The sequence below is a fragment of the Arachis stenosperma genome, chromosome 4, assembly GCF_014773155.1.
Source record: "Arachis stenosperma cultivar V10309 chromosome 4, arast.V10309.gnm1.PFL2, whole genome shotgun sequence".
In the NCBI taxonomy this organism is placed as follows: Eukaryota; Viridiplantae; Streptophyta; class Magnoliopsida; order Fabales; family Fabaceae; genus Arachis; species Arachis stenosperma.
Window position 1 is genome coordinate 6,506,008 of NC_080380.1, and position 26,235 is coordinate 6,532,242.

The 26,235-nt window shown below is 35.8% G+C and overlaps 5 protein-coding genes and 1 pseudogene across 6 annotated transcripts; 5 read left to right on the top strand and 1 right to left on the bottom strand.

The window, feature by feature from the left end:
• Positions 1 to 8: 8 nt before the first annotated feature.
• Positions 9 to 818, top strand: LOC130974485 (cytochrome b561 and DOMON domain-containing protein At5g47530-like). The gene is made up of 3 exons (XM_057899363.1): positions 9 to 98; positions 186 to 425; positions 531 to 818. The coding sequence occupies exons 1-3, from the start codon at positions 9 to 11 to the stop codon at positions 816 to 818; spliced, it is 618 nt and encodes a 205-aa protein (XP_057755346.1).
• A 444-nt stretch (positions 819 to 1,262) lies between these two features.
• On the top strand, positions 1,263 to 3,752 carry LOC130973446 (uncharacterized). Its single transcript, XM_057897963.1, has 7 exons — positions 1,263 to 1,597; positions 1,678 to 1,744; positions 1,926 to 1,972; positions 2,530 to 2,617; positions 3,002 to 3,132; positions 3,232 to 3,330; positions 3,430 to 3,752. The coding sequence occupies exons 1-7, from the start codon at positions 1,370 to 1,372 to the stop codon at positions 3,505 to 3,507; spliced, it is 738 nt and encodes a 245-aa protein (XP_057753946.1). The 5' UTR covers positions 1,263 to 1,369; the 3' UTR covers positions 3,508 to 3,752.
• A 752-nt stretch (positions 3,753 to 4,504) lies between these two features.
• LOC130974486 (pentatricopeptide repeat-containing protein At4g04370-like) lies at positions 4,505 to 7,233 on the top strand. The gene has a single exon (XM_057899364.1). The coding sequence runs from the start codon at positions 4,505 to 4,507 to the stop codon at positions 6,881 to 6,883; it is 2,379 nt and encodes a 792-aa protein (XP_057755347.1). The 3' UTR covers positions 6,884 to 7,233.
• Positions 7,234 to 8,210: 977 nt separating this feature from the next.
• On the top strand, positions 8,211 to 9,497 carry LOC130976108 (uncharacterized). The gene is made up of 3 exons (XM_057900877.1): positions 8,211 to 8,534; positions 8,614 to 8,634; positions 9,149 to 9,497. Exons 1-3 carry the CDS (start codon positions 8,354 to 8,356, stop codon positions 9,475 to 9,477), a joined length of 531 nt encoding a protein of 176 aa, XP_057756860.1. The 5' UTR covers positions 8,211 to 8,353; the 3' UTR covers positions 9,478 to 9,497.
• Positions 9,498 to 9,753: 256 nt separating this feature from the next.
• On the bottom strand, positions 9,754 to 14,808 carry LOC130976107 (glycosyltransferase BC10-like). 2 transcript variants are annotated; one of them, XM_057900875.1, is made up of 11 exons: positions 14,614 to 14,808; positions 14,192 to 14,532; positions 13,957 to 14,073; positions 12,889 to 12,989; positions 12,637 to 12,708; positions 12,432 to 12,513; positions 11,736 to 11,816; positions 11,481 to 11,522; positions 10,754 to 10,813; positions 10,465 to 10,611; positions 9,754 to 10,236 (listed from the first exon to the last, which is right to left on the bottom strand). In XM_057900875.1, the coding sequence occupies exons 2-11, from the start codon at positions 14,501 to 14,503 to the stop codon at positions 10,057 to 10,059; spliced, it is 1,194 nt and encodes a 397-aa protein (XP_057756858.1). In that variant the 5' UTR covers positions 14,504 to 14,532; positions 14,614 to 14,808; the 3' UTR covers positions 9,754 to 10,056. The 2 variants fall into 2 exon arrangements, with proteins under 2 accessions (XP_057756858.1, XP_057756859.1); XM_057900876.1 differs by having other exon boundaries at positions 14,192 to 14,518; positions 14,614 to 14,737.
• Positions 14,809 to 17,463: 2,655 nt separating this feature from the next.
• Positions 17,464 to 22,616, top strand: LOC130974488 (uncharacterized; annotated as a pseudogene).
• Positions 22,617 to 26,235: the final 3,619 nt, after the last annotated feature.

Genomic DNA, 26,235 nt, shown 5'->3' on the forward strand with positions numbered 1-26,235 from the left:
TCAGTCACATGACACCAGGAAATAATGGTAAAAGAACTACTGTAGTATCGTATAGAGGTCAGACTCTCTCCCGCCATACTCAACTTCATCTACAAAAGGCAAGGCTCAATACTAATTCTTTAATTTATTGTGTATTAGTTATTATTAACGTATATATCTAGATGATTGGTTTGTGGCTATGGCAGGTGCATGGGATTTTAATCGTTGTAGGATGGGGAACTTTGCTTCCAATAGGAGCAATCATTGCAAGGTTTTTCAAGTGGAAACAATGGTTCTGGTGTCACGTACTGTGCCAAACACTAGGATACATTGTGGGCACAATCGGCTGGTGCATTGGGATATGGCTTAGAACCCTTTCAAAACATTATTTGTCTAAACTCCAACTTGCACTTACCATCATTACCTTCACAATCATAAACTTACAAGTCAGTAGTCCTACATACCTCTCAATTATGAGACAATTTCATACATATGTTTTACACGTTTCATTTAATAGTAAAATTCACTCTAATTGGTCAACTGTTACACAGATACTTTCCGTGTTGACGATGAGGTTAAATAAAGAAGGTGGTTATCGCAAGTGGTGGAACATATGGCACCATGCTACAGGGTATGCTGCAATTGGAATGGTTGTAGTAAGCATATTTGCTGGGATAAGCACTGAAAAAGAAGCTGAAATTTTGATGAAGGCTTATACGGTGATAATTGGAGTACTGATTGTTGTAGCCGTACCATTACAAATGTTCAGATTCAAGTCTACCATAAAGAAACAGTTTATGCGAATGACTACCAGCTTAAGACGATCACAGAGCATTTAGCTTAATTAAGTAATTAAGTAATTAACTTTACGACCATTTGTACAAAGATTAACAACCAATAGTCGCAAGAAATTGCTAGTGCAGCGAAGTTATAATCTTATGATGTACAATGTACAAGTAACTGCCACATCATTTTGGCAGCATAATTATGGTAAAAGTTCTTAAATATTTTTCCAACACAAAATTTTGGGAATAGATCCTCTCAATTGTTAAAAAAAATTAAAAATTTAAAGTGTGATCTTTAACTCTTCATTATTCTCTTTTTCATATTTATTTTTGGTCTCATTTATAAAATTAATGATAAGAGATTACACTTTACTCTCTCAATTGTTACAAAAATTGAGAGAAATCCCAAAAATTTTAGATTTGTTTTCTTCTCTTTTTTTGGTCCTCTGTTTGTTTTAGCTGCCCAAAACTGTAAATCTTATTTAGCAGCCCAAAAGTATATCGGGTTAAACCATTTTTGTCCAAAAAGAAAAGAGTTGGTAGGTACTTCGCGGTCCTCGGTCTCGAAGATTGGTGTAACCGTGTAGGTGTATCTCTGTGATTGAATGGCCACGTCAGCAGCTGCCATGGACGGAGCCGCTGCGGCATCCTTGAGGTCGGTGGTGCAGCGCGTCCACCAGGCCGCCGAGCGATCAGCCCGGACGCCACAACAGGTCCGTATAGTCGCCGTCAGCAAGACCAAGCCCGTCTCCGTCATCCGCGAGGTCTACGATTCCGGCCACCGCTGCTTCGGCGAGAACTACGTTCAAGAACTCGTCGAGAAAGCTCCTCAGGTCTGTTTATTTCTTCGATTCGATTCTTCACTATATATATTTGGAATCGTGGATGCTTAGGTTTCGTGAAACTGGTGCAGCTTCCAGAAGATATTGAGTGGCATTTCATCGGAAATTTGCAGAGCAATAAGGCGAAGCTTCTTGTCAGTATGTTATGCATCCTAATCCTTCACTTTGATTTCGATATTCATTATCTATAAAATATCATTTTCGAGCTTTATTCAGTTACAATTTCTCTTCCATTTAAGTTTACTGTAGCTCATGCTGGCATACTTCAATTGTGATAGATTTCCATCATTTGATTGTTCCTCATTTGATTCTTTTGCAGATTCTGTTCCCAACCTTGAATATGTAGAAACTGTAGATGATGAGAAGGTAATTTGTTTTTCTACCTCTCCTTGATAGTTTGTTTGGTGGTGGACCAAGGTATAATATATGCATATGAGTGCATACAAGAAAGTAACTGATTGTATATAGTTCGTTTGAATTTGGGGGTCGCAAAATACTAAGCCTTGGAAGTAATTGTAATATGTCGTTGAAAGTTCTCTATGAATAGGAATATAGGATGCAAGTTAATTTTTGAGTTTGCAAGCTGTCCTTAAATCAGTTACTAGCCTTTGCTAACCAGAGTAGTTATTATAGCCATTTGTTCAATTGAGTTTAGGGATTGATTTTGTGCATGTAGAATTATCTTACATTAATTTTAAGTTCATTTCTGTCCCGCTGATCATTAGTGCTTTATGTCACTTGTTTAAGAATTTTGTTCTGTATACAAGAAAGCGTCATAGAGAATAGTTCTATCAAACAAAATATTTGATATATTGAATGCATAATATTGGTGTCTTTTTATATTCCATTGCAGATGATTAACTCATCAATTGGTTCTTCTTCTTTTTAATTCTCCCTGTCCTCCCTCTTTTTGCTGCTGGCAGATAGCAAATTGTCTTGATAATGCTGTAGCAAACTTGGGCAGGAAACCATTGAAGGTTTTCGTCCAAGTGAATACAAGCGGAGAAACATGTAAGGTCACTTGATAGATTTGGTCCTTTCAGTATCTACAGTTTGTTTATGAAATTCACTTGTTAGTGTTGCATGTACCCTAACCCAAATCGTTTTACATCTCCTATAAATATGAAAATATCATCAAATTTACATGAGAACAAAGTTTCCAATTCTTTTATTGGAATTATGGTTAGCCAATCACTGATTCTAACATCACAGATGTATATGTGACTGTGTAACCATTACATTTATCAGAATGAAATTTGTTACAGCATAACTGCTTGGTTAGAGCATGCTGACAAAATCTGCACCCTATATCTTTTTCTTTTCTGTCCCATGATAAAATGCTGTTGTTGACGCAGTTTTGTCCAAGAATCACATTCGACTGTTCTCTATTTGCAGCTAAATTTGGTGTTAACCCTTCTGAGTGTGTGGACCTTGTGAAATATGTTAAGAACCGCCAATGCCTCGAGTTTTGTGGCCTAATGACAATTGGTATGCCGGATTATACATCTACCCCGGAAAATTTTAAGGTGGTGACTGCAATTTTAGGCATGGTTATTTGTTTTGGAGATTCCTTGCTAGTCTTCCTATTTAATCCTTGAGATTAAATTTTCTTTTGTACTATGCAGACGTTATGGAATTGTAGAAGTGAAGTTTGCAAAGCAATTGGAATACCAGAAGATCAATGTGAACTATCAATGGGCATGTCTGCAGACTTTGAGCAAGCTGTAAGGAAGTTTTGAAAATACAAGAATTTCATTGAATTGAACAAGTTTTGTGAAATTCTTCATAAGATCTCTTAGCCCACTAACTTCAAAATTGTGCAGATTGAGATGGGAAGTACAAATGTGAGGATTGGATCTACTATATTTGGCGCCAGAGAGTACCCAAAGAAACAAAAGTAGTAGTAGCTCTCATTGTTCGGAGAAATTTTGGGGATCTCGCAGTTTTACTGTTAGTTAAGATGCCTCAGAGCAGCATGGACAAATAATTTAAACTGAAACTAGATATATTGATGACCATGATCTTAATAGTGAAGAGTCGAAGACGATCGGTAAAAACTGTATTCGGAGTAATCTTCAAGATTTGCGATACATACACTCTGGCTTTATAGTCAAATAACAAATGTACAACCACCTATTCAACTGAAGCTGAATATCCTGTACATTTTTACCTTATATTAACATCATCACCACCTGATTTATTATATAACTGTGTCATGCATGCAGGATAGTGCGCGTTAGCATGCGTAGTCTCAGCTCTCAAAGAGAGAAATAATTTTCAATGAATCCTTATATATAAGAGAGTATCTTGGTTTGAATGATGCTTGGAGTATCACTAGTATTTGGTGCACATTCCCTCAAACCCGAGTTGGGTGACTGAACTAGCTTATATGTGTCGAACTAATTTCATTTATAAAGTTTTTGCTTACTGAGGTTATTAAAAAATTATTTTGCTAAAAAGAATGTTATAAAGTTGAGTAAATAAATAAAATACACATAAAAAGAATTTTAAATGGATAAAAAAACACACCAAAGTTTGTAAATATTAAAATACAAGGGAAGATTTTTCGATGGACAAAAATATGCTTCAAGTCTAACAAATTCATTTCCAACATGATTCTTTTGTTTATCAAAATAATTTTTCGTGTGCATTTTAATATTTACAATCGTATTTTTGTTTACTCCAAATTTTTTTATGTGTAATATCTATTTATTTTTGAAAAGTAGCATTTTTAAAAAAAAAAACAAATGTGATCGTCGTTTTGGATGTGGACATTCATGTAATTTTTTTTTTCAAATATCTTTTCTGAAACTCATTTTGCCTTCTTCAAGTAAGTCTTTGTGAGACAATTTATACGGTGAGAGCACAGCAAGCAATGATCAGTTATGGGTTATACTGATGCACGCATTCAAACCAAAGGCTCCCTACTTGTTGCTGCTGAAGTTCCCTACCTACAAAACAGTCAAAACCCGGTGGCTGGTACTGTTACCACCACCACCTTCTTCAGCCACCGCCACCCACTCATTCAATGGCCACATCAACTACCTTTCCTCCCAAGGTTCCCACCGCCAAGTCCTCCTCACCTATGCCTCCATGCTCCATTCCCAAATCCCTTCTGATCCCTTCACCTTCCCCACCCTCCTCAAAGCATGTTCCTCCCTCAACCTCTTCCTCCTTGGCCTCCTCCTCCACCAACGCATCGTTCTTCTTGGCTTCTCCCTTGATCCATACATAGCTTCTTCTTTGATCACTTTCTATGTTAAATTCGGGTTCCCTGATGTTGCTCGCAAAGTGTTCGATTTTATGCCTCATAGAAACGTTGTTCCTTGGACTACCATTATTGGCTGCTATTCCCACGGTGGTCGTGTTCTTGAGGCTTTTTCCTTGTTTGGTGAGATGTGTTGGCAGGGAATTCAGCCCACTAGTGTTACATTGCTAAGCTTGGTCTCTGGAGTTTCAGAGATTGCTCAAGTGCGGTGTTTGCATGGCTGTGCGGTTTTGCATGGGTTTATGTTTGATATAAGCTTGTCAAATTCTCTATTGAATGTGTATGGGAAATGTGGGAGCAGTGATGATTCCAGGAAGTTGTTTGATCACATGGAGCGAAGAGATTTAGTTTCTTGGAATTCGCTGATATCGACCTATGCCCAGATTGGGGATCTGATTGAGGTTCTGCAGCTTTTTAAGACAATGAGGGTGGAAGGGTTAGAGCCCGATCGGCAGACTTTTGGGTCAGTGCTATCTGTGGTCGCATCAAGGGGGGAGTTGAAATTAGGAATGCTAGTTCATGGCCAGATTTTGAGAGGTGGTTTTCACTTGGATGCACATATTGAAACATCACTGATTGTAGCTTACTTGAAAGGTGGGAACGTCGACACTGCTTTCAAAATATTTGAGAGGAGTTTGGATAGGGATGTAGTTTTGTGGACCGCGATGATATCAGGCCTTGTAAAGAATGATTCTGCTGATAAGGCACTGTGTGTGTTCCGCCAAATGTTGAATCTCGGAGTGAAGGTATCTAGTGCTACTATGGCCAGTGTAATTACAGCATGTGGTCAACTTGGGTCTATTCATTTGGGGGCATCCGTTCATGGTTACATAATGAGGCAAGAATTATCATTGGATGGTGCCGCTCAAAACTCTCTTGTTGCCATGTATGCAAAGTGTGGTCACTTGGACCAGAGTTCCATTGTATTTGATAGGATGAGCAAAAGGGATTTGGTTTCTTGGAACACAATAATCAGTGGGTATGCCCAAAATGGCTATGTATGCAAGGCATTGTTGCTTTTCAATGAAATGAGGAGTGATCATCAAAACCCTGATTCAATAACCATTGTCTCCCTCCTCCAAGGCTGCGCGTCAACCGGACAACTTCACTTGGGAAGATGGATACACAGCTATGTTGTAAGAAACGTCCTTCAGCCGTGCATCTTAGTGGACACTTCTTTGGTAGACATGTATTGCAAATGTGGCGATTTGGATGCCGCTCAACGGTGTTTCAACCAGATGCCATATCATGACTTGGTGTCATGGAGTGCGATAATTGCAGGGTACGGCTATCATGGCAAAGGAGAAACTGCATTTAGGTTATACTCAGAGTTCCTGAAATCTGGAATTAAACCAAACCATGTGATTTTCTTGTCGGTTCTATCTTCTTGTAGTCATAATGGACTTGTAGACCAAGGATTGACCATATACAAATCAATGACTAGAGATTTTGGAATTGCACCAAATCTTGAACACCATGCTTGTGTGGTTGATCTCCTCAGTCGAGCAGGGAGGGTCGAGGAGGGGTATAACCTATACCGAAAAGTATTTTTAAGGCCTCATCTAGATGTTTTAGGCATAATCCTTGATGCATGTCGAGCACATGGTAATAAGGAACTTGGTGATGCAATCGCCAATGATATTCTCATGATGCGGCCTATGAGTGCAGGGCATTATGTACAACTTGCACATTGCTATGCTTCAATAAACAAGTGGGAAGAAGTGGGTGAGACATGGAATCATATGAGATCTCTTGGACTGAGGAAAATTCCTGGCTGGAGTTTCATTGACATACATGGGGCCATAACTACATTTTTCACATATCACAATTCACACCCCCTGTTTCAAGAAATAGTGTTTGCACTAAAAATTTTGAGGAAGCAAATGATCAAAATGGAGGAAGTTACCATTAACCTTGAAAGCAATCACATATATAAGAATTGTGTATGTCTGAAAAGTGAAAACAGAGACATTTCCTTGAACGGCTGCGATGTTTTGGATTTCCAATGAAGACTTTAATCCATGGCACCCCTTTTCTTGTTCTTTACCTTTTTCTCTCTTATTATTATTTCCAACGAAGATGATTCGTTATTTACATCCCTCTGCTTCTTGCCATGAAGAGCTGCAGGCATTCAGCAATCTTCTTCTACACATAAAACGAAAGGAACATGTTGTATTCTCTTTTGGTGAAAACTCATGTAAGCTGATGGTTAAGAGATGAAAATTTAGTCAAATCAGCCAAATCATCTATCCGCTTTTAGCTATCAACTTTACGTAAAGTTGGCTGCACATGAATTTTCACCATTCTCTTTTCTAGTATGATTTTACTAGTATTGTTCATATTCACTAATTTTATTCATTTTATTAAATAGGAGTATAATTAAATAACTTGATGTAAAATATAAAAATGACAGGTAGTTATTTGAGAATAAGAGAATAAACATCGAGTGTTGACAAAAACCTTCTAGTAATCTTTCTAATTCAAAATTACATTACCATTCACTGTGACATTGACATGGAATGTAATTTTAGACAATATTAAAAAAGATACTCCCATAAAGATGTCAAACAACTTTTTAAGTTATTGACGTGTCATTCTGTAATTGGTTGTTTATTAAAAATTGGTTAATGAAATCTGTTTTCAAATCAAATACTTTAAATTCGGTTTGACCTGTCTGGACCTGTCCAGTTTATACAAACCAGCCCGGATCTTTTTTTTTAAATATCCACAAAACAAAAGTTAGGGATATATTTGTCTTTATAACAAAAAATTTAAATATGATTCGGTTCAGATTGTGTAAATCGATTGGATCAAATCAGATCTAATAATTATAATGCAGACAATTGAGTTTATTATTGTTGCTATAATAAACTGATTTTATTCTGATTTATTAAAAAATAAATTATTGAATGTTCACTAATATCATGACACATATAAACATTTAAAAAAAATGACATATTTAGTGTCTTTATCAAAGTGGTCTCTATTAAAAAATTAGAGATTTTTTTAATTAATAAAATAATTTCATATTACGTATATACAATTTTAAAATTATTTATATTTTATTATTTATTTTGTAGTCTATGTAAACGCGTACATAATAAAATATAAAAATATATATAATTTTATTAAAACTGTATAAGTGTAAGTATGAAATTTATTTGATATTTTAAGAAAATCCTGAAGAACTAGTATCAGTAAATTTAATTGAGATTATAGGAATTAAAAAATGTGTATCATTTGAGAAACATTAATAATGGAGAAAAGTATAAATAGAATGTGAGTTGAGAGACGCGTGGGGGTAGTAGCTGAGAGTGAGGCAGATACATACGCGAATCTTGAAACCAAATAAAAGCAAAGCACCTGAGAGCTCAGTCAAGCGAAGATCCTGTTCCCCAGTCAGTCAGTTAGTTAGTTAGTTAGGTGTGAAAATCTACTCACAAGGAAAGAAAGAAAGAAAGAAAGAGAATAAAGAAAGGATGAACAGGAGGCAGCGGAGAGCGTTCATGGTGTTGATGTGGACAGTTGGATTCTGTCTCATCGGTTACATCGGCGGCAGACCTCTCTATTGGCATCTCAACGAGTCCCTCTCCACCGTCTCTTCTTGCGCTCCTTGCCACTGCGATTGCTCTCTTGAACCTCTTCTCTCTCTCCCTGACGGTACGTACCTCTTCTTCTCATGCCTTTCAAATGTTTCTTATGCTGACATATTCATGAAAGTGTTTGTTTTCTTATGCAGGATTGAATAACTCCATTTTAGGTCAGTTTTTCTCTCTCTATTACTACTACTCAGAGTTAAACACACATGCAAATACATAGCTGTTATTAACTGCAATAGTTTATATTTTTTGGAGATGTTTATCCTTAATCTTTGCAGCACATACACATAACACATTCAAGTCAGTATAAGTGAATTATATGTTGTGCTTTATATAATAAAAGCATACCTTTTTTTTTTCAAATTTCAATCTAATTTATAAGTGTTCTGAAAAGGTGAGTTACTGTTCATTATAAATGGTCGGTTACTAAAGTAAAGATAAATGACCATAACGAAGATGATGATCTGTTGATAATCGAGTTATTATAACATTGAAAATGCGTTTATGTCTGAGATATTTGTCGGTTGCAACTGATTTATAACGGTCAGATTATAAGTTTTAATTTAATTTTAGTTCAAGTGAACTTTCACATTAATTTTAGAGGAAGGGCTTTGCCACAATTGTAAGGTTATTTTCAAAACAGCCTCATTTCACAGTTCATGTGTTAATGTGTAGATTGTATGAAGCAAGAGCCAGAGGAGGGTGAAGGGTCTGAGAGGAGATTCACTGAGCTTTTGTCACAGGAAGTAAGGCAGAAGGAAGCCATAGCTGAAGAGAAACAAAGGATAGCCGACACGACACTCTTGGAGGCAAAGAAACTAGCATCACAGTATCAGAAGGAGGCTGATAAGTGCAACTCAGGGATGGAGACATGTGAGGAGGCTAGGGAGAGAGCTGAGGCAGCTCTTGTGAATCAGATGAAGGAGACTGCATTGTGGGAACTCAGGGCTCGGCAAAGAGGATGGAAAGAGAGCGCTTTTAAGATATCAAGGGCTCACTTTTGAATACAGATATCATCTTCTGCCCTGTGTTTTTCAGTAGATTGTTCATTCTTCTTCTATTCATTGACTTATTTTTGTGGTTACTTGATATATTGTTTAATGAACAAATTAGATAAGTAATTATTGTTCACCTATTCAACTTTCTCTTAAATCAATGACTTTTTCTTCAATTGATTTCTTTGAAGCTAGATTTATGAACTACTAATACACTATCATCACCATCACTCACTGTGGAAGTGGCGTGAGCTTTTTGGAATAACGCTTCTCCAATACCGAAAATATAAAAAGAAAAATGCTGCTCTTTATACTGTAGTTATCACTTTATGCAACTGAAAACTGTACTACACGTGATAGATACGTAAAACATATTAGCTAGACCCAGATAAATATGGTCCTATTATAGATCGTTACATCCAAATTAACTGATTCAGCCACAGCTACCTAGGAATATGTTGTTACTAGGGTCTTCAAAATCTGTGTGTGGACTGTGGTGTATGCTATTCTGTGTATAGTGTATACCAATCCCATTTGAGGTCCCAAGTATATGTGAAAGTAGGTCAGTATGTAAATTGAATGGACATGTCATGGGGGAGTGTCCAACATCGCAGAAACTTGGAAGTGTCCAACAACTTCGTCGCTCAATAAGCGCATGGCAGCTCCCTTAGAGAATTTCCTAGCAAATAAAAAGCACGGAACCGATGTTGAATTCGCACGACACCATTCTGTCCTAAACTCTGTCTCATAATATACATGATTGATACCCTGTTAGAGAGAAGGAACAAAAAAAGAAAGAAAAAGACACAGGGTTAAGGAAATGGTAGCCAGAAACAAAAATGCAATCATGGTAATTGAGCATAATTTTGCAGACCTATGATAACTGATAGAACTATTGACAAAAAGGAATAGAAATCTCTGCACAAGTAGTTTTCAATTATCCACCAATTATGCAGCTAAATCTATGCACAGGTATATAAGGTATCAAAAGATAACCTTCATTTCCTTTATCCTTTGAGGGCTAGCATTTGCATAGCTGAAAGTAATAGGATGCCAGCCTTTATTCTCCATCTTTGTTGTAGACTGGTTCCACAGGGTATAGGTCAAAGTTCTACGTTCAAGTTGACCTTCAAGATCATGCATCTACAAAGAAAACAGGGAAGAAGAAAGAATTTCATTGCAAATTAATACTTGAAGATGTATTGCACTTTAATGTGGAAAAAATAGAAAACCTTAACCACAAATAGCAAAGGTAAATAGTGATGGAGGAATCTTAGTATCTTACTGCAAGCAATGTCTGAACATAGTGTTCATCTGGAATACAGTTGTGCTGCTTCTGAAGCTTCTGCACTTATGCCAAAACCATAGTTAAAAATCGTTTATATTGATAGGGAAAAGAAAGTGGGAAAAAAAAGAATAAAAACAAAAACAAAAACAACACCCTATAATATAAGATGAGTACTCAAATCACGACAACGTTATCAGTATGAAAAAAAACTAGAATCACAGCATGCTCCATAGTTTGATAAAGTCCACAGAGGTCTCTGATTTTTACAAGGATCTTTCAACACATATGACAAATAAGTGAAAACATAAAATCCCACAAAAAATATCAATCATGTACTAATTCTCACACATGAATCAAATGGTTTGTATATGGGGCTTTTGCAAATATTAGGTTATTTGAGTGTTTGAGAAAAAAGTATACAGGAACCATATCATAGATATTCTACAGCTGTTCCAGGGTTGTGAAAGCAACTCATCTGACTATATTCTGTGATCAAATACCAAATAAAAGCGGGAAAGAGAGACAATAGGATGAAATTTAAAATAACAACTTCGGCCTGCAATTATTTGATATAATCAGAATAGAAGTATGCCTTTATAATATAGAGTATTGAACTAAATTTCCAGTTTAAAAGAAGTAAAGGATATTGTGTTTACACATAGCAGTAAGATAACATGATACATTCCAATAATGATACAAAGAAAACTAAAATTAAACCACTTACAAGATTCAGCTTTCCCTTTCTGTTATCAATTGGCGGACGTCTCTGAGATGGGAAGATAATCAGACAGGTTATTCCTTAGTATTCACACATTAAAGACTTACAGTAATCCCAGTCTTGCAACAGTATTGTGCTGGGTTCTATAAGACAACTTTGAAATAATATCATATCAACTTTAAAGCAAACTTAATAAATCAACACAAAAAAGTTTGACTCAACATAAAATATGGTTGAAAATAGTTGTGATTGATTACATACCTTACAATGCTTATTGAAGACGGGGAAGATAACATCATCATCAACAATTACTTCTGCATGACTACGTACTACAGTGAACCACTGAAAATTCAAAATGAATTCAACTTTAAACATATTTTAAAGGAATAAACAGTTTATGACGTCACCTACTAATATAATGTGATATTTAGCATTCAGTTTGATATCTACCAAAAGCAATCAATGAATCAATAAAGTATGCTTGAATTTCCAAATTAATAACTACACCAATAGCATGGTATGTGTTACCAAAGTCAGCTGGATGTAGCAAACAATGATTTATGACAATCAATATTTTCTCCAACTAGTTCTAAAGGAAAGCAAGATTTCCTTGCCTCTTTTTAACACATTAATCTACAGAATTGATTGAACCAAATATTGTCACATACAGCACAGACAACATAAAAACCACATAAATGAAGAGTAAATTGAAATGGATTAATATATCTCATCAATCCTTCAGCTATCCAGATTGATGCTCCTCCATCACCTACAAGAGATAGCTGATAGCTACACCTAGGTGGTAGGTTCTGACAGATTGCAGAACAAAACATTTTAATAAAAACATTTCAGCAACAAGAAACATAATTACAGATGAAAATACCACCAGATTTGGTCCTTCATGACTGAAAAGAACAACATCAAGATTAAACAAAAATCAAAGATAAGAGAAATGACCTGTGACCCTTTACGCCATCTTTCCCTTGGTATTTTAGGTGACATTTTCGGGTTGTAGCGGCCATCCTTCACGTCAAGAAAGCTACAATATGAAAAACTAATTCATTGCACCTTTTGGACATCTTTTCACATTAAATTATTATAATTGAGCAGCCAAAAAAGATATAGTGCTAAGCACCTCAAGAACCAAAGCCTTCTTCTCTACCTGTCCACAAAGCTCCTTTGAGAAACCATGACATAATTGTACACATAAGAGAAGTTGTAGAGAGGAACACAGCTGCACGTGGAAAACAGAAACTTAGACTCTTACTATGGCAAGTAAATTACCACGTCCCAACCTGCCTTTTCACTTCAAAAAGGATACAAAGAAAACAGGGCAAACAGGAAAAAGAAGAAACATATAAAGATAAAAGTCCCAATGGAAACTTATGTTATTACAAGACTTGTAAATGCCAACCTATCCGAGAGAAGAACAAATCTTTGATTTGCAGGGTCATCTAGTGCTGCCGCCAGTAACAACCTTTCAGCCTGAATCATACTTGATTCTCCCCATGAAACCTAAAAAAATGAATTAAGCGAACACTTAAAAGATTTGGACTAGACAACACATTGGTATACCGGACAGCAGCTGACAGAATTTATATCTTTATCAGTTTTACAAAGAGCATTTGTGAAGAACACAAAAATGGAAGGACTTTTATAGGAAAGATAAAATCTGAGTTTCCAATGGCATTAAATACATAGATGTTCACTTTCTCTATAAAATCATTTCCCTTTTGTATTAGCAAAACTCTATCTTTATACTAAATCATATCCGCAAAACGCATTAAGATAAAAAGTAAAAACATATATCCAGGCCCCAAAAAAAAAAAACAAAAGACAAAGGATGAATAGAGGATACTCATTTGATTCAGGTCAAATGCTTAGCTTCCTACCACCAGATTATTGCTTAAGCTAGGAAATAATAAAAAATATATATGATTTTTTTTACTATATCTTGCATAATTTGCTTTTGATGAAACCATGCCATGCATTATGTAATATGATTTTTTTTAAAAATGAGAAAATAATGTTATAAGATGTAACTTACCACACATATTGGTTGACGAGTTAAAATAACCCATTTGAAATATTTTCTTAATAGGGGTTGACAAGTTAAAAAAACCGTTGGAAAGAATTTTTCCTTTATCAAGAGTCAATTTGGTGTCCCTTCAATTACGGGGTGACAAATTTAGCAGGTCCACCCACCGAGTCTAGCAGAAGGTATATTTTCAAGGGACATGGAGACAAAACTTCACAGGTCGTATAACAAATTCATAACTCAATTTGTGAGTAGTCAAACAAAACAGACCTTAGAAGTTCCCCGGGAATTAACATTTTACTTTTTATTTTCTTTCCATTTTGTGCATCATAGGAAAGGGCATCCACATCAAGCATCAACATCCCGAAAAGAAAGCAACTTTTATTTTTGCAAACCTCCAATTGGAAAAGTCAAAAGAGGGAAAAGAGGAGAAAGACGGGTAACCTGAATGGGATTGGAGATTTGTGTACGGTAGAAGAAGCTCGACCTCGTAGTTGACTCATCCAACACGAACCCTGGCGCCGAATGAACGTAAATCGAGAACTTGGCAGCGTTACCGTTCTGCACCAACCAAATCCATAAAAAACAAGCTGCTCAATCATATTATTCTCATAATTTCCGACAATGATCAGTTTTAAAAAATATTTAAAAAGGAAAGAAAAAGAAGAGGGAAACGAACCTTGAAGAAGACATGCCAGAGGAAATCAAGGGGGATGTTTTGGCGAACGAGGAACAAGAAGGCGATCTTAGGGGGGCCGTGGAAGGTTCTAGAAACCGTTGATCGCGTTACCTTGAAGTGGTTGGAGCTATCAGCGTCGGAGAGGTAAGAGGAGTGAAGAGAAAAGAGAGCGGCCAAAACGAGGACGCAGGAGAGTGAAACGCAGAGCAGGATGAGGAGCTTCCAGCCGAAGAATCTACTGCCGCTGGTGCTGGTGATGACGTGGCGCCTCTTGGGAGGCACGCCTCTCGCACTTGCAGTTGCCACCACCATCACCACCACCTAAAGCTGAGATCATATGACTGAATAACCATGAATTTGTAGGCACATCAATTGTGAGGGAAGTGCCATAACCAAAATAACAGAGCATTTGATTTGATTACCATGCAAATTGGAGAAAGAAAACAAGCATTCACGTTTGGAGTGATGAATGATGATGATACCATTACCATATCCCATAGGGGCTGCCGAATAGCGGTAGCTGCATGCTTTGAAACGGCGTCGTAGAAACGTCGTTTTTGTTCTTTACTTCTTTTTTGGCTCTTTTAGTTTTCAGTTTTGAGTTTTGACCTTACGAGGTGGATCCCATGGAATAGTGACACGTCGGCAACGTGGCCCGTGAAGCCTTTTAGCTGAGGGTGCGGCACCGCCTCGCCAAAATACGTGTGGACCCACCTCCTTGGTTCACTTAACCTAACTCCAAATCGAATGTTTTTATTACTTATGATGGATCCATTAATCAAGTTCAAATAAAAATTTTTAGAAAAAAAAATAGATCTCTAATTTTTTTATTTATAGACTTTTTTGTTTTTTACTATTTAAAAATATTTTTAAGTTTTTCGCCTTTTTAAAAGTTGGATGAATTAGTTTTTTCATACAAATATCTCGTTCAGATCCAATAAAAAAGTCTAACAACATTAACGATGCACACGTAACATATAATTAAAAAGATAATTTTAAAAATTAAACAAATAAATTCTTCCCCTCAAAACTAGGTTATTTTGTGTGGTAGCCCTTTAAATACACTTTCATCCTTTCTTACTAGCTGATATATGAAACGTTATTATTCTCTTCCCTTTCCTTTCCGCCAATATCCTCCATCCTTTGCACTGCGTTTGTTTCTGATAACAGAATAAGATAAGACACTAAAAACAAGATATAAAGGACAGAGACACGAATTTTTGTGTTCTTATATCCTGTTTGGTAATAAACTATAACAAATTATAAAAATCTAATTTATTCTCATTTTTTTTCATTCAAAAAATTTGAGATGAAAAATATAATAAAAAATATAATTATAAAAAATTAACAAGAATAATGAAAGAAAAAATGAAAAATAAGTTGTATCACTTGTTAGTGTCTCCGTGTCCTTCCTGTCAAGATGGACACAAAATACACTAATTCAGTGTCTCTGGACACATTGTCTCTATCCATGTCTCCTCTGTCAAACACAATTTTGTATCTCTATGTCCCTATCTCAGTATTCTGTCTCTGTAAACAAACACAACCTTAGTGTGGATCGCCAGTTAAGTGGTGATTGATTTTTGATACTGCTATGGCTACTAGTTATGTTCGATAGTTAAGTCCATTCAGATGCGAATGCTTGTCAAACATATTTATTCACATTTTTAGTTATTAATTGGATTGAGCAGTTGAGCTATTTTTAGTTTTCTTCCATCAATTTGATGTTCTTTATTTGAACAAGCTCCATAATCATATTCTAGTTTTGAATAGTGAATAATCCGTGCGTAATTAGACATTCTTGCTGTCTGAAACTTTTTTACATTTCTTGATATTTTTCTGAGACAATTTGATTGAATTTCTCTATTCCCTTGGTTGTTATGTATGTAAGATTAAGGAACGATTTTAAGCAGTCTTAATTAAATCCTGATTATGCTAAAAGCTCTCATTTAATTATGTAGAGTTATTTAAGCACAGTGCTACAAGTATTGAATTCGTAGGCCATCATCTTATTTGATTGTTATCTTTGTGTTCAAATATAAAAATAATTGAACCATTCTATCTTGTATTTAGGAAAAAATAAATGCGGATTATAGTATTTAGCTCTTTTTTAATGATGATGTTTAGAGAAGTTACTAATCAAATGAATGAGTGAGTCTATGATGAACTGTATGTTGACCTATCACTCCCAAATGAAAAATCAGGAGGATGTTGGTGTTTTGGTAACTGATAGAGTGGCACATATGAATGATACCTATTGTGGTATACTAAATAAATGCATGTACTAAGATCTTTTACTATGGAAGAACCTGGCCTCTTGCTTGAAAAAATGAATTAGAAAGGACTTTTTTTTTACATGTTTATTTTGTTATTTATAGTAAAATCGAAGAGAGGAAGACATGTATTATGAGCATCTTTTATAACTAATAGAATGTGTATCAGATGCATGAATTATATTAATATTATAGGTGTATTGCATATGATCATTGCTTAGCAAGATGCGTATATAATACGGGTGTAAGTTATCGAACCGGATCGAAAATTATCGCAAAACCGAATCGAAAATTACAATAACCGACTTGAAAACTGAAAAAATCGAATTATTTTGGTTTTTATTTTTACAAAACCGATCAGTTCGGTTCGGTTTTTGGTTGGCTCGATAGAAATCGAACCGAACCAAACCGAACCGAAGATATACATACATTTCAATGTTTTAACCATTTTAACCTTTAACCAAACAACAAAAATTTTCAACCCCTAATCATTTTAATATTTTACTCTTATTATTTCAGTTTATTGACTGTTTTGAACATCTAATTATTGTGATTCATATTCTACTCATTAGAAATTAAAAACCGAAAAAATCGACCGAACCAAACTACTGTTGTTTCGGTTTGATTCGGTTCGGTTGTTGCAAAAGCAGCAAACCGAACGGTTGTGTGTCTGTAAGAACCGAACATATTGGTTCGATTGGTTTTTGGTCCAAAATCGAACCGATAACACCCCTAGTATAATATTTACTTCTAATATATGTTTGGTTTTCTATTCCTCCAACATGATTTAATTTTGAGGGAAGATGTTATTGTGGTTAATGTTTTTTCTTTGTTTTTTTTTCCTCCTTAAAAATAACTTTTCTAAGTTTTGCCGGTGACACTTATGTGATTCTATCTTATTTGGTTTTTTCAGATTGGATGCTTAGAGTGACCACTAATGATCCCATTGAAATCCAAATAATCCATTATACTTGGTCATTTTATCTATTGTGATTGAGAATGTGAAACTTTGCTTCAAATTATATTGCTGAAGGTGTGCGGCAGAAAAATAATTCTACAAAGCTAACTCATTCTGCATCGAAATGTTCTGATGATGAGAATTCGATTGTTGGGAGAGAAGAAGGGCTAGAATCCCTAATATGCTGAGAATCTTTTAACATTGTTGAAAATGTGCCTTATGTATTGTGGTGTGGCCACACCCCTTACAAAAATTGTATCATAGGACTGCAATGGACCGTTGTGAAGTTCCCAACACTGCCAATTCGACTTTTGCTCTTTATTTCCTGTCCGTGGTGCAACCTTCTATCTTTTTGCCTAGTTTATCAAGGGAATATTAAATTCTCTCGTAAGAACTATTTTTTTTTCTTTGAATGGTTGAGAGCATGAATGGAGATAGAGGGAAATCACACTCACATTGTGGTGGTGATAATCAATAACATTGGCCAATTAAAGACAATTTAACCATGAAAAATTATGTAAGCCATGAAAATGCTCGAAGGAGCCAAGTTCACCACCTAGGAAATGGATCCTTTCCAGTGAAAAAAAACACTTGAGAGAATAAAGTGTGATCATTTACCTTTAATTCTCTAAGTGGGATCAAAATTAAATAAGAGAGAGAGAGAGAGAGAGAGAGAGAGAGAGAGAGCAATGAAGGGTTAGATTATACACTGGACAACATGATATAAAAAACCTGAACTATGTCTGGTGAACGCTCTCCTAGGGCATCACGACAAGAACTAGATCTGGTGCAAAGGAGCACAAAGAAAGTTAAAACAAGGGAGGTTGTTGATCTCAACAAGTAGGGAAACGGCATGGATATTCAGGTCGTGGAAAATTATAACTCTCCAAAAATAGTAGATATGTCCTATAAAGACTCTTTGCTATCGCCGCCAGGTCCGAAAATGGACGATAATATAATTCCGGAAGGGGCTATTGATGAAGATGAATCTGATCCAAAGGACAGGTGGTATAAAGATGAAAAGGTGCTAGAGAAGACGGATAAACCCTTCGATCCATGCCCAGTCATAGCAGTGTCGAGAGAAGAGTTTGACGAGTGGTGTAAGCCCTGGCATGCGGCTTTGATCGTCAAAGTATTAGGAAAAAGAGTGCACTTGGGATTCATGGAACAACGACTGAATCGTGATTGGGTGAAAAAAGGTAAGATTAGTGTTATTGACATGGATCGTGATTATTTTTTGGTGCATTTTTCAAATGAGGAAGATTACTCTCATGCTCTCCTTGAAGGTCCTTGGATGATAGCAGGGCATTATCTTATTGTTCAAAGGTGGAGACCTTTTTTTCTATCAACAGAAAACGCAGTTAAGAAGATCGCTGCTTGGATTCGCATCCCGAATTTACCTATTGAACTATACAATCATAGGTTCTTGTGGAGGGTTAGTTCAACCACTGGTACTATGTTAAAAATTGATCGTGCTACGTCCATACATTCTCGAGGAAGATTTGCAAGAATTTGTGTAGAAATTGATTTGTCTAAAAAATTGGTACCCAGAATCTCGGTCATTGGAAGCACTCTAAATATCGAATATGAAGGTCTCCATCTCATATGCTTCAATTGTGGCAAGTATGGACATAAGGCGGAGCAATGTAGCGAAGCAGTAAGCTACGAAGAGGACCAGGAAGCAGATATCGGTGCCAGCAGCCCGAAGGAAGAAGAAGCTAATCAGAATCAGGATATTAATGTTAATAGCGCTACTCAATGAGATTCTAATTCCCATACTAATCGAGTAAGTAATCAAGATCCCCCTAATTTTGGACCCTGGATGATGGTAAGGAGACCTATAAGAAGAAAGTTTGATAAATCCACGCCAAAATACAAGGGAGCCGAATATGGGAGAGAGATACGCACTAATAAGGAAGATTCAAATATTGAACGAGAGACTAGTAATAAGGAGGGGTCATGTTTTAATGTGTTGAGTGATGATTTTAGTGAAGAGCCACGTGAGGAAAGCTTGCATGAAAATGCTCATGAAGAAGAGGCTATGCATGTGGGTCCAGAACAAGGATTGATCCAAGAGAAGGCTAAGCATGTTGGGCTTGCAAAAACAAAAACAAAAGCCCAAAAGGTTGTTACACTTTATAATTCTATTACAAAAAAGATTCTCAAAGCTGGAGCTGGTAAAAATCCTCAATCATCTAAGAAGAATACCTCTTTTAAGTATGGACCTAACAATGGTGAGAAGAATTCAAAGCCCAAAACCAAGACTAACCATAATTCTCCCAAAATAAGCAAGGTTACTCAATCCCACTTCTCCAGTGAACCTTCATCATCGAAGAATCTAGAGAAAGAAGCGATGGAACTTGTCATACTTGAAAGCATGCGAAAACTCCAACAAGAGGAGAGAGAGGCGTATGAGGCTACAAAACTAGTGCATGACACCCTTGAGAATCATGTGGTCAAGAATAAATTCATGGTCCAAACCCAAAAGCAACAACAACCAAATTTCGTAGTTGGAGATTCGGTAATGTTTCGGAAAGAAGGTGACCAACTGAAAAAACCTCCAGATGAAGCTATGGAGATTGCAAGTGGTAGCTCTAACAAGGACGACCATGGCATATATGGTCAGATTAATGACAGAGGGAAGGGCATTGCCTTGTCCTAAGCTTAGGTCTTTGGTGACTGTTTTTTTTTTCCTTCCATTTATGTTATCCATGAATTTTATTATATGGAATTGTCGTGGAGTTGGTGGAAAGGGTTTTCCTACTTTGATTAGAGATTTGAGGAGAGAGTTTGAAGCTAATTTCATAATTCTTCTTGAAACCCATGTTAATGGGGACCGTGGCAATAAGATTCGAGAAAAGATGGGTTTTGATGGCAACTTTGTGGAGGAATCTAGAGGGCACTCGGGAAGTATTTGGTGTCTTTGGGACACTAATTTTTGGCAAGTTATTGTTCTCCACCACCATGTTCAATTTGTTCATATGCAGGTTGTTGGTAAAAATTCTATCCCCTGGCTCTTTACAGCTGTCTATGGCAGTCCTCGAAGAGGTCAGCGAAAGGAGTTATGGAGTTGTCTTAATTCTATTAGTCAGAATATCTCTTCCCCATTGTGTATTGCTGGTGATTTTAATGCCATGCTTTACGCTCACGAAAGGAAGGGAGGATCATTGAATCAGATCCAAGGAGCTTGTACTGATTTCCAAACTTGTGTGTCTGAATGCAGGTTGATGGATTTGGGTTTTTCTGGCTGGCCGTTTACTTGGAAGCGAGGAAATTTATTTGAGAGACTTGACCGAAGTTTGTGCAACTTGGACCGGCAAATTGCCTTCCCTGATGTTAAAGTCAAACACTTGGCTATGATGAAGTCAGATCATACTCCTCTCTTATTTCAGCTTGCTTCTCCTCAACCCCTTAACAGAAGAAGGAGACCCTTTCGTTTTATTGCAACATGGCTTACTCATTCAGATTTCGGTAATGTTGTAAAAAATAATTGGAGTTGGCAGAACTCTTGGTCTAATTGTATTTCAAATTTCCAAGATGCTGTTAGAATTTGGAACTCTTCTGTATTTGGGAATATCTTCTTCAAAAAGAATAGAATTCTTCGTAGATTAAATGGTATTGCCACCAGTCTTAATTTGAATAGCAACTTTTTTTTAGAAGACTTGCAAGCAAGTTTATGGAGAGAATATGAGCAGATCCTCTCTCAAGAAGAGTTGTTATGGTTTCAAAAGTCGAGATGCAATTGGATAGAATTTGGAGACCGTAATACTAAGTATTTTCATGGCACGACTATGGCTAGAATGAGGAGAAATAAAATTAATTCCCTTATGGATGATAATGGGAATTGGGTGTCGGACAACTCCACTCTTGAAGTCATGGCTACTACCTTCTATGTGAATCTTTACCAAGATGACACTCCGAAAAATCCCTTTATTTTGAATCATGCTTTTCCTTTCTTGAATAATTGTGAGATCAATCTTCTTGGCAGCAATGTTACTAATCAAGAAATTAAGGATTCCATCTTTCAAATGGGCAGCCTGAAAGCACCAGGTAAGGATGGCATTCAGGTCATCTTCTACCAACATCAATGGAAAGTGGTGGGAACTGATTTATGCCGGCTGGTGCAGAATATCTTCTTTAATCCTCACAAGATTGAGGAGATTAATAAAACTCTTATTACCCTTATTCCCAAGGTGGAGCCGGTTACTCACATGAAGCAAATGCGCCTAATTAGTCTGTGTAATGTCTCATACAAAGCTGTTACAAAGATCCTTGCCAACAGATTGAGAAAAGTGATGGAAAAACTTGTTCAACCCAATCAGTGTAGTTTTGTCCCATGAAGACATAGCGCAGATAACATTGTCATTACTCAAGAAGTGATACATTCCATGAGACTCAAGAAGGGCTCTAAAGGTTGGATGGCAATAAAGATTGATTTAGAAAAAGCTTACGATAGACTCAAATGGAGCTTCATCAAGGATACTCTTCAAGATATTGGTCTCCCACAGAATTTTATTGATTTGGTTGTTTGTTGTATTTCTACTCCAAAGATGCGAATTCTATGGAATGGAGAAGTCTTAGAAGAATTCTCTCCCACAAGAGGAATCCGTCAAGGAGATCCCATCTCGCCCTATATTTTTGTCCTATGCATGGAAAGACTTTCTCAACTTATTACCTCTGTAGTGAATTTGGGGTTTTGGAAGCCTATTTGTCTCAAGAAAGATGGCCCTAAGCTATCCCATTTGTGTTTTGCGGATGATCTCATTCTTTTCGCCAAAGCTAGCATGGAACAGGCCGAGGTTATTAACAAAGTCTTAGATGCTTTTTGCTCGAGCTCAGGACAAAAAGTTAGCAATTAGAAAACTCGTATCTTCTTTTCCGCTAATGTGGGTAATAGTGTCAGAAGTGAAATCAGTAACTCCCTCCAATTTTCAAGAACTGATGATCTTGGTAAATATTTGGGGGTACCTCTCCTTCACTCTAGAGTGTCGAAGAACACCTATAGTGGGATTATTGATAAGCTGAATACTAGGCTCAACAATTGGAAGACTTCATCTTTGTCATTGGCCGGAAGGACAACACTGGTGAAATCTGTTTTATCTTCTTTACCTAGTTATACAATGCAAACTGCTATTTTACCATTTGCTACTTGTGACATAATTGATTGTAAATGCAGGTCCTTCCTTTGGGGTGAAACTGATCAATAAAAAAGGGTTCATCTTGTTAGTTGAAAGAAGATAAATAGTCCCAAAGAATCAGGAGGCCTTGGTATTAGACATGCAAAGGATCTGAATCATGCGTTTATGATGAAAATGGGATGGGGTCTAATAGAAAAGAAAGACTCGTTATGGGCCAGAGTGTTGAGATCTAAATACAACTGTGGAGAAGATCTGCTCCCAAGGGTCTCTAGGAAAAATAAGGCTTCCAACTTGTGGAAAGGCATATGCACAACCTGGAATGGAGTGGAAAGAAATTCTATTTGGCGTATTGGAGATGGAACAAACATCAATTTTTGGAAGCATAATTGGGTGCCAGAACTTGGGAAACTTGAGCATCATGCAACTCAGGTAATCAGTCCTTTAGATACTTGTTGTAATTTGACGGACTTCCTTACTATTTCAGGGTCCTGGGACTTAACGAAGCTCAACGAATGGCTCCCGGACTCAGTAATTAAGAGGATTAGTGCAATGGCACCTCCATCGCCATGGAAAGGAATGGATAGCATTGCTTGGTCTGGTACATCAGATGGTTCTTTCTCCCTCAAATCAGCATACAAATTAATTATTGATGATGCAACACCCTCGGATGAGCTCTTTAAATTGGTTTGGAGATGGAAAGGAACTGAAAGAATCAAATCCTTCCTTTGGTTAGCGGCCCACAACGTGCTTCTAACAAATGTAGAACGGAGAAGATGACATATGTCAAATTCTGCTCAATGTCCGATTTGCAATGCAGCGGATGAAGATATTCTCCACGTGCTTAGAGATTGTCCATTTGCAAAAGCGGTTTGGAACTTCTTCAAGGCTCACGATATTATTACAGATTTCTTCGACATGACTATTAGAGATTGGCTCTTTGCCAATTTATCTAATGCAACTGATTGGTCATGTATTTTTGGAGTGGCAAGCTCATGTCTCTGGTTCTTCCATAATAAATATATTTTTGAAGGTAAGAGGATGTATCCAATAGCAGCTTTTGAAGTTATTAAATTCCGTGGAAAAGAGATGTTGAGCGTTATGAGGAAAAGCTCACAATTAAAAAGAAATCATACTGTAGCTATAAGCATGATAAAATGGTATCCCCCTGTAGAGAATTGCATGAAGTTGAACGTGGATGGATCGTTTTTCAAGCGAGAAAACAATGCAGCTTGTGGAGGAGTGTTTCGTAACCACCTTGGCAGATTTGTTGTTGGCTTCTCTTGCAATTTAGGTAGCTGCTCCATCACACAAGCTGAGCTCTGGGGCATTGTAAAGGGTCTGCACATTGCGGTAGCAAATGAATTCTCTCATGTTCTCATTGATTCTGATTCGGCTATGGCTATTAATTTTATAAGAGAAGGTTGTACTAATTCTCATCCTTGCAAACATCTCCTTAACGATATAAGCTTGTTAAGTAGCCGCATTCATAAGGTTGAATGGAAGCATACGCTGAGAGAAGCGAATACTGTAGCTGACACTCTTGCCACGAAAGGACAGCACCTTTCTCTTGGTCTTCATCTGTTTGATACTCCGCCTCCTGACATTACGAATTCTCTCTTGTTAGATAGTTATGGTTCTCTAAGGCCGAGAGGCTCTTGTTAGTTTTTCTTTTTTCTGTTTTTTGTTTTGGGGTCTTTGACCTCCCTTATCCACCAAAAAAAAAATATACTGGACAGCATCCAGTTTTTTTTCATTGGAGAAGATCAACTCCCCACCACCCATGTATGTAAAGGGATGCCACACGAAATGACGCAATTTTGAGGGGAGGGACTTATTTATCCAATTTTCAAAACTACCATTCTACTTATATGCCACGTGTGCACCCGTAACGCCAGGTTATTAGAAATGAAAGACACGTCACACTTTTTTGTTGGGTCTAACGGAGGCATTTGCACGGATGGACTAATCCGTCCAACTTTTAAAGAGGGATTTAAAAGTATTTTCAAATGATCAAAGATGAAAATATCCGCGATGTAAAAGATCAAGAATCTATTTGTTCTTTTCTCAATTTCTTATTATAATAAGCAGATGAAAAAGGGCAATTTACCATTTTAAAATAATTGGGAGAAACCTTTACCAAATTACAATAATTGCAAAGTTCATACCTTTATGTCTTGTTTCATTTTATATAGAAACCGTGGGAGCTTAGCACGGTTTCTAAATGAACATAAACCGTACCTGCTAGCCAGGTTTTATATTGAAGAGTATTTGAATATAAACCGTGGGAGGCAGCCACGGTTTATCCTGGGTGAATGCAACACATAAACCGTGGAAGGCAGCCACTGTTTATGAGGAAGATTTTGTGTGCATAAAACTTTGGAGGCAGCCACGGTTTATGCATGAGCGGCTATGTGAAGTAGGGTGGTTGAGAGAGAATTCGAGGAGCTTTGTGGTTTATGGAGTCAGCAAACTTATTTATGTTTTAATACGATTTGAATTGTATTAGTATATTTTTATTTTTTAATCAATTTAATTTTATATAAATAATTAGAATTTTAAATTATAAAATTTGTATTAGTTTGTAATTTAAAATTTAAATAGACATAATTTAAATTAATAATTTATAAAATTGTATGTATTCGTATTATTGTACTCATATGATTTATTTTTACTATTGTATTCATATGATTAATTATATTTATTCGATTTAAAAAGAAATAACGGCTGCTAATTTTTAACTAACAAATAAATACACTTATATTATTTTTAAATTAAAATTTTTTAAATAAATGTACTCTTATTATTTTAAATTTTAATTTAAATAATATATTCGTATTATTTTAAATAAAATTTAAAATTAATATAAGTAGGTTTATTTAAAATTTAAAGTTTTAATATTTTAAATAAACATATTCTTATTAAAATTTTTTAAATTTAAATAAACGTAATCATATTATTTTAAATAAGTATATTCTTTTAATTTGAAAATAATATGAATGTATTTAATTATCATCTAATTTCATCTTTTATTTTTATTTATCCTCAACATTTTAAATTATCATATGATAATACCATTGAGTGGTATAATTTAATTTTTGAATTATATGTAATAACTTCAGTGACAATCGTTAAATATGCCTGTTGATCTTTGACTGAGTTTTTGAGATATTAGTACATATATGTGTAAAGTTCACAATGTAATTGTGTTGGATGTCTTATATCATGTATTTTGACTTTGGAATATTTCAAATTACATTATAATCATTGAATTATAAATATAGTGGCCGAATGATGTGCAATAATATTAATAGTAGTTGATTATAATAAGTCATGATAATTTTAATAGTTTTTTTTATCTTAATGCAAAATTATAGTGTCCAGATTAAGTATATAAATAATTAACATATTAGTTTCAATAAATATCCTTGTAAAGTACTTTACTTTACACAATTACAATAACTAACTATAAGTTTATACATATCATTGATTTATATAGTATCGTATTTGTAAATTTATAGTATCATATTTGTAAACTTATAGTTAGTTATAGTTAGTTACAAATATTCATATGAATACAATAGTAAAAATAAATCATATGAGTACAATAATACGAATACATACAATTTTATAAATTATTAATTTAAATTATGTATATTTAAATTTTAAATTACAAAC

Excerpts from the sequence above, each read along its gene's own strand:
- LOC130974485 (XM_057899363.1), top strand. The coding sequence starts at position 9 with ATGACACCAGGAAATAATGGTAAAAGAACTACTGTAGTATCGTATAGA. Across the intron at positions 99-185 it reads CTCAACTTCATCTACAAAAG|GTGCATGGGATTTTAATCGT; the intron begins GCAAGGCTCAAT and ends TGGCTATGGCAG. Across the intron at positions 426-530 it reads TCACAATCATAAACTTACAA|ATACTTTCCGTGTTGACGAT; the intron begins GTCAGTAGTCCT and ends ACTGTTACACAG.
- LOC130973446 (XM_057897963.1), top strand. The coding sequence starts at position 1,370 with ATGGCCACGTCAGCAGCTGCCATGGACGGAGCCGCTGCGGCATCCTTG. Across the intron at positions 1,973-2,529 it reads AAACTGTAGATGATGAGAAG|ATAGCAAATTGTCTTGATAA; the intron begins GTAATTTGTTTT and ends TGCTGCTGGCAG. Across the intron at positions 3,331-3,429 it reads CTGCAGACTTTGAGCAAGCT|ATTGAGATGGGAAGTACAAA; the intron begins GTAAGGAAGTTT and ends AAAATTGTGCAG.
- LOC130974486 (XM_057899364.1), top strand. The coding sequence starts at position 4,505 with ATGCACGCATTCAAACCAAAGGCTCCCTACTTGTTGCTGCTGAAGTTC.
- LOC130976108 (XM_057900877.1), top strand. The coding sequence starts at position 8,354 with ATGAACAGGAGGCAGCGGAGAGCGTTCATGGTGTTGATGTGGACAGTT. Across the intron at positions 8,535-8,613 it reads TCTTCTCTCTCTCCCTGACG|GATTGAATAACTCCATTTTA; the intron begins GTACGTACCTCT and ends TTTCTTATGCAG. Across the intron at positions 8,635-9,148 it reads ATTGAATAACTCCATTTTAG|ATTGTATGAAGCAAGAGCCA; the intron begins GTCAGTTTTTCT and ends GTTAATGTGTAG.
- LOC130976107 (XM_057900875.1), bottom strand. The coding sequence starts at position 14,503 with ATGGTGGTGGCAACTGCAAGTGCGAGAGGCGTGCCTCCCAAGAGGCGC. Across the intron at positions 12,990-13,956 it reads AAATCTCCAATCCCATTCAG|GTTTCATGGGGAGAATCAAG; the intron begins GTTACCCGTCTT and ends TCATTTTTTTAG. Across the intron at positions 10,814-11,480 it reads GAAAGGGAAAGCTGAATCTT|AAGCTTCAGAAGCAGCACAA; the intron begins GTAAGTGGTTTA and ends GCATAAGTGCAG.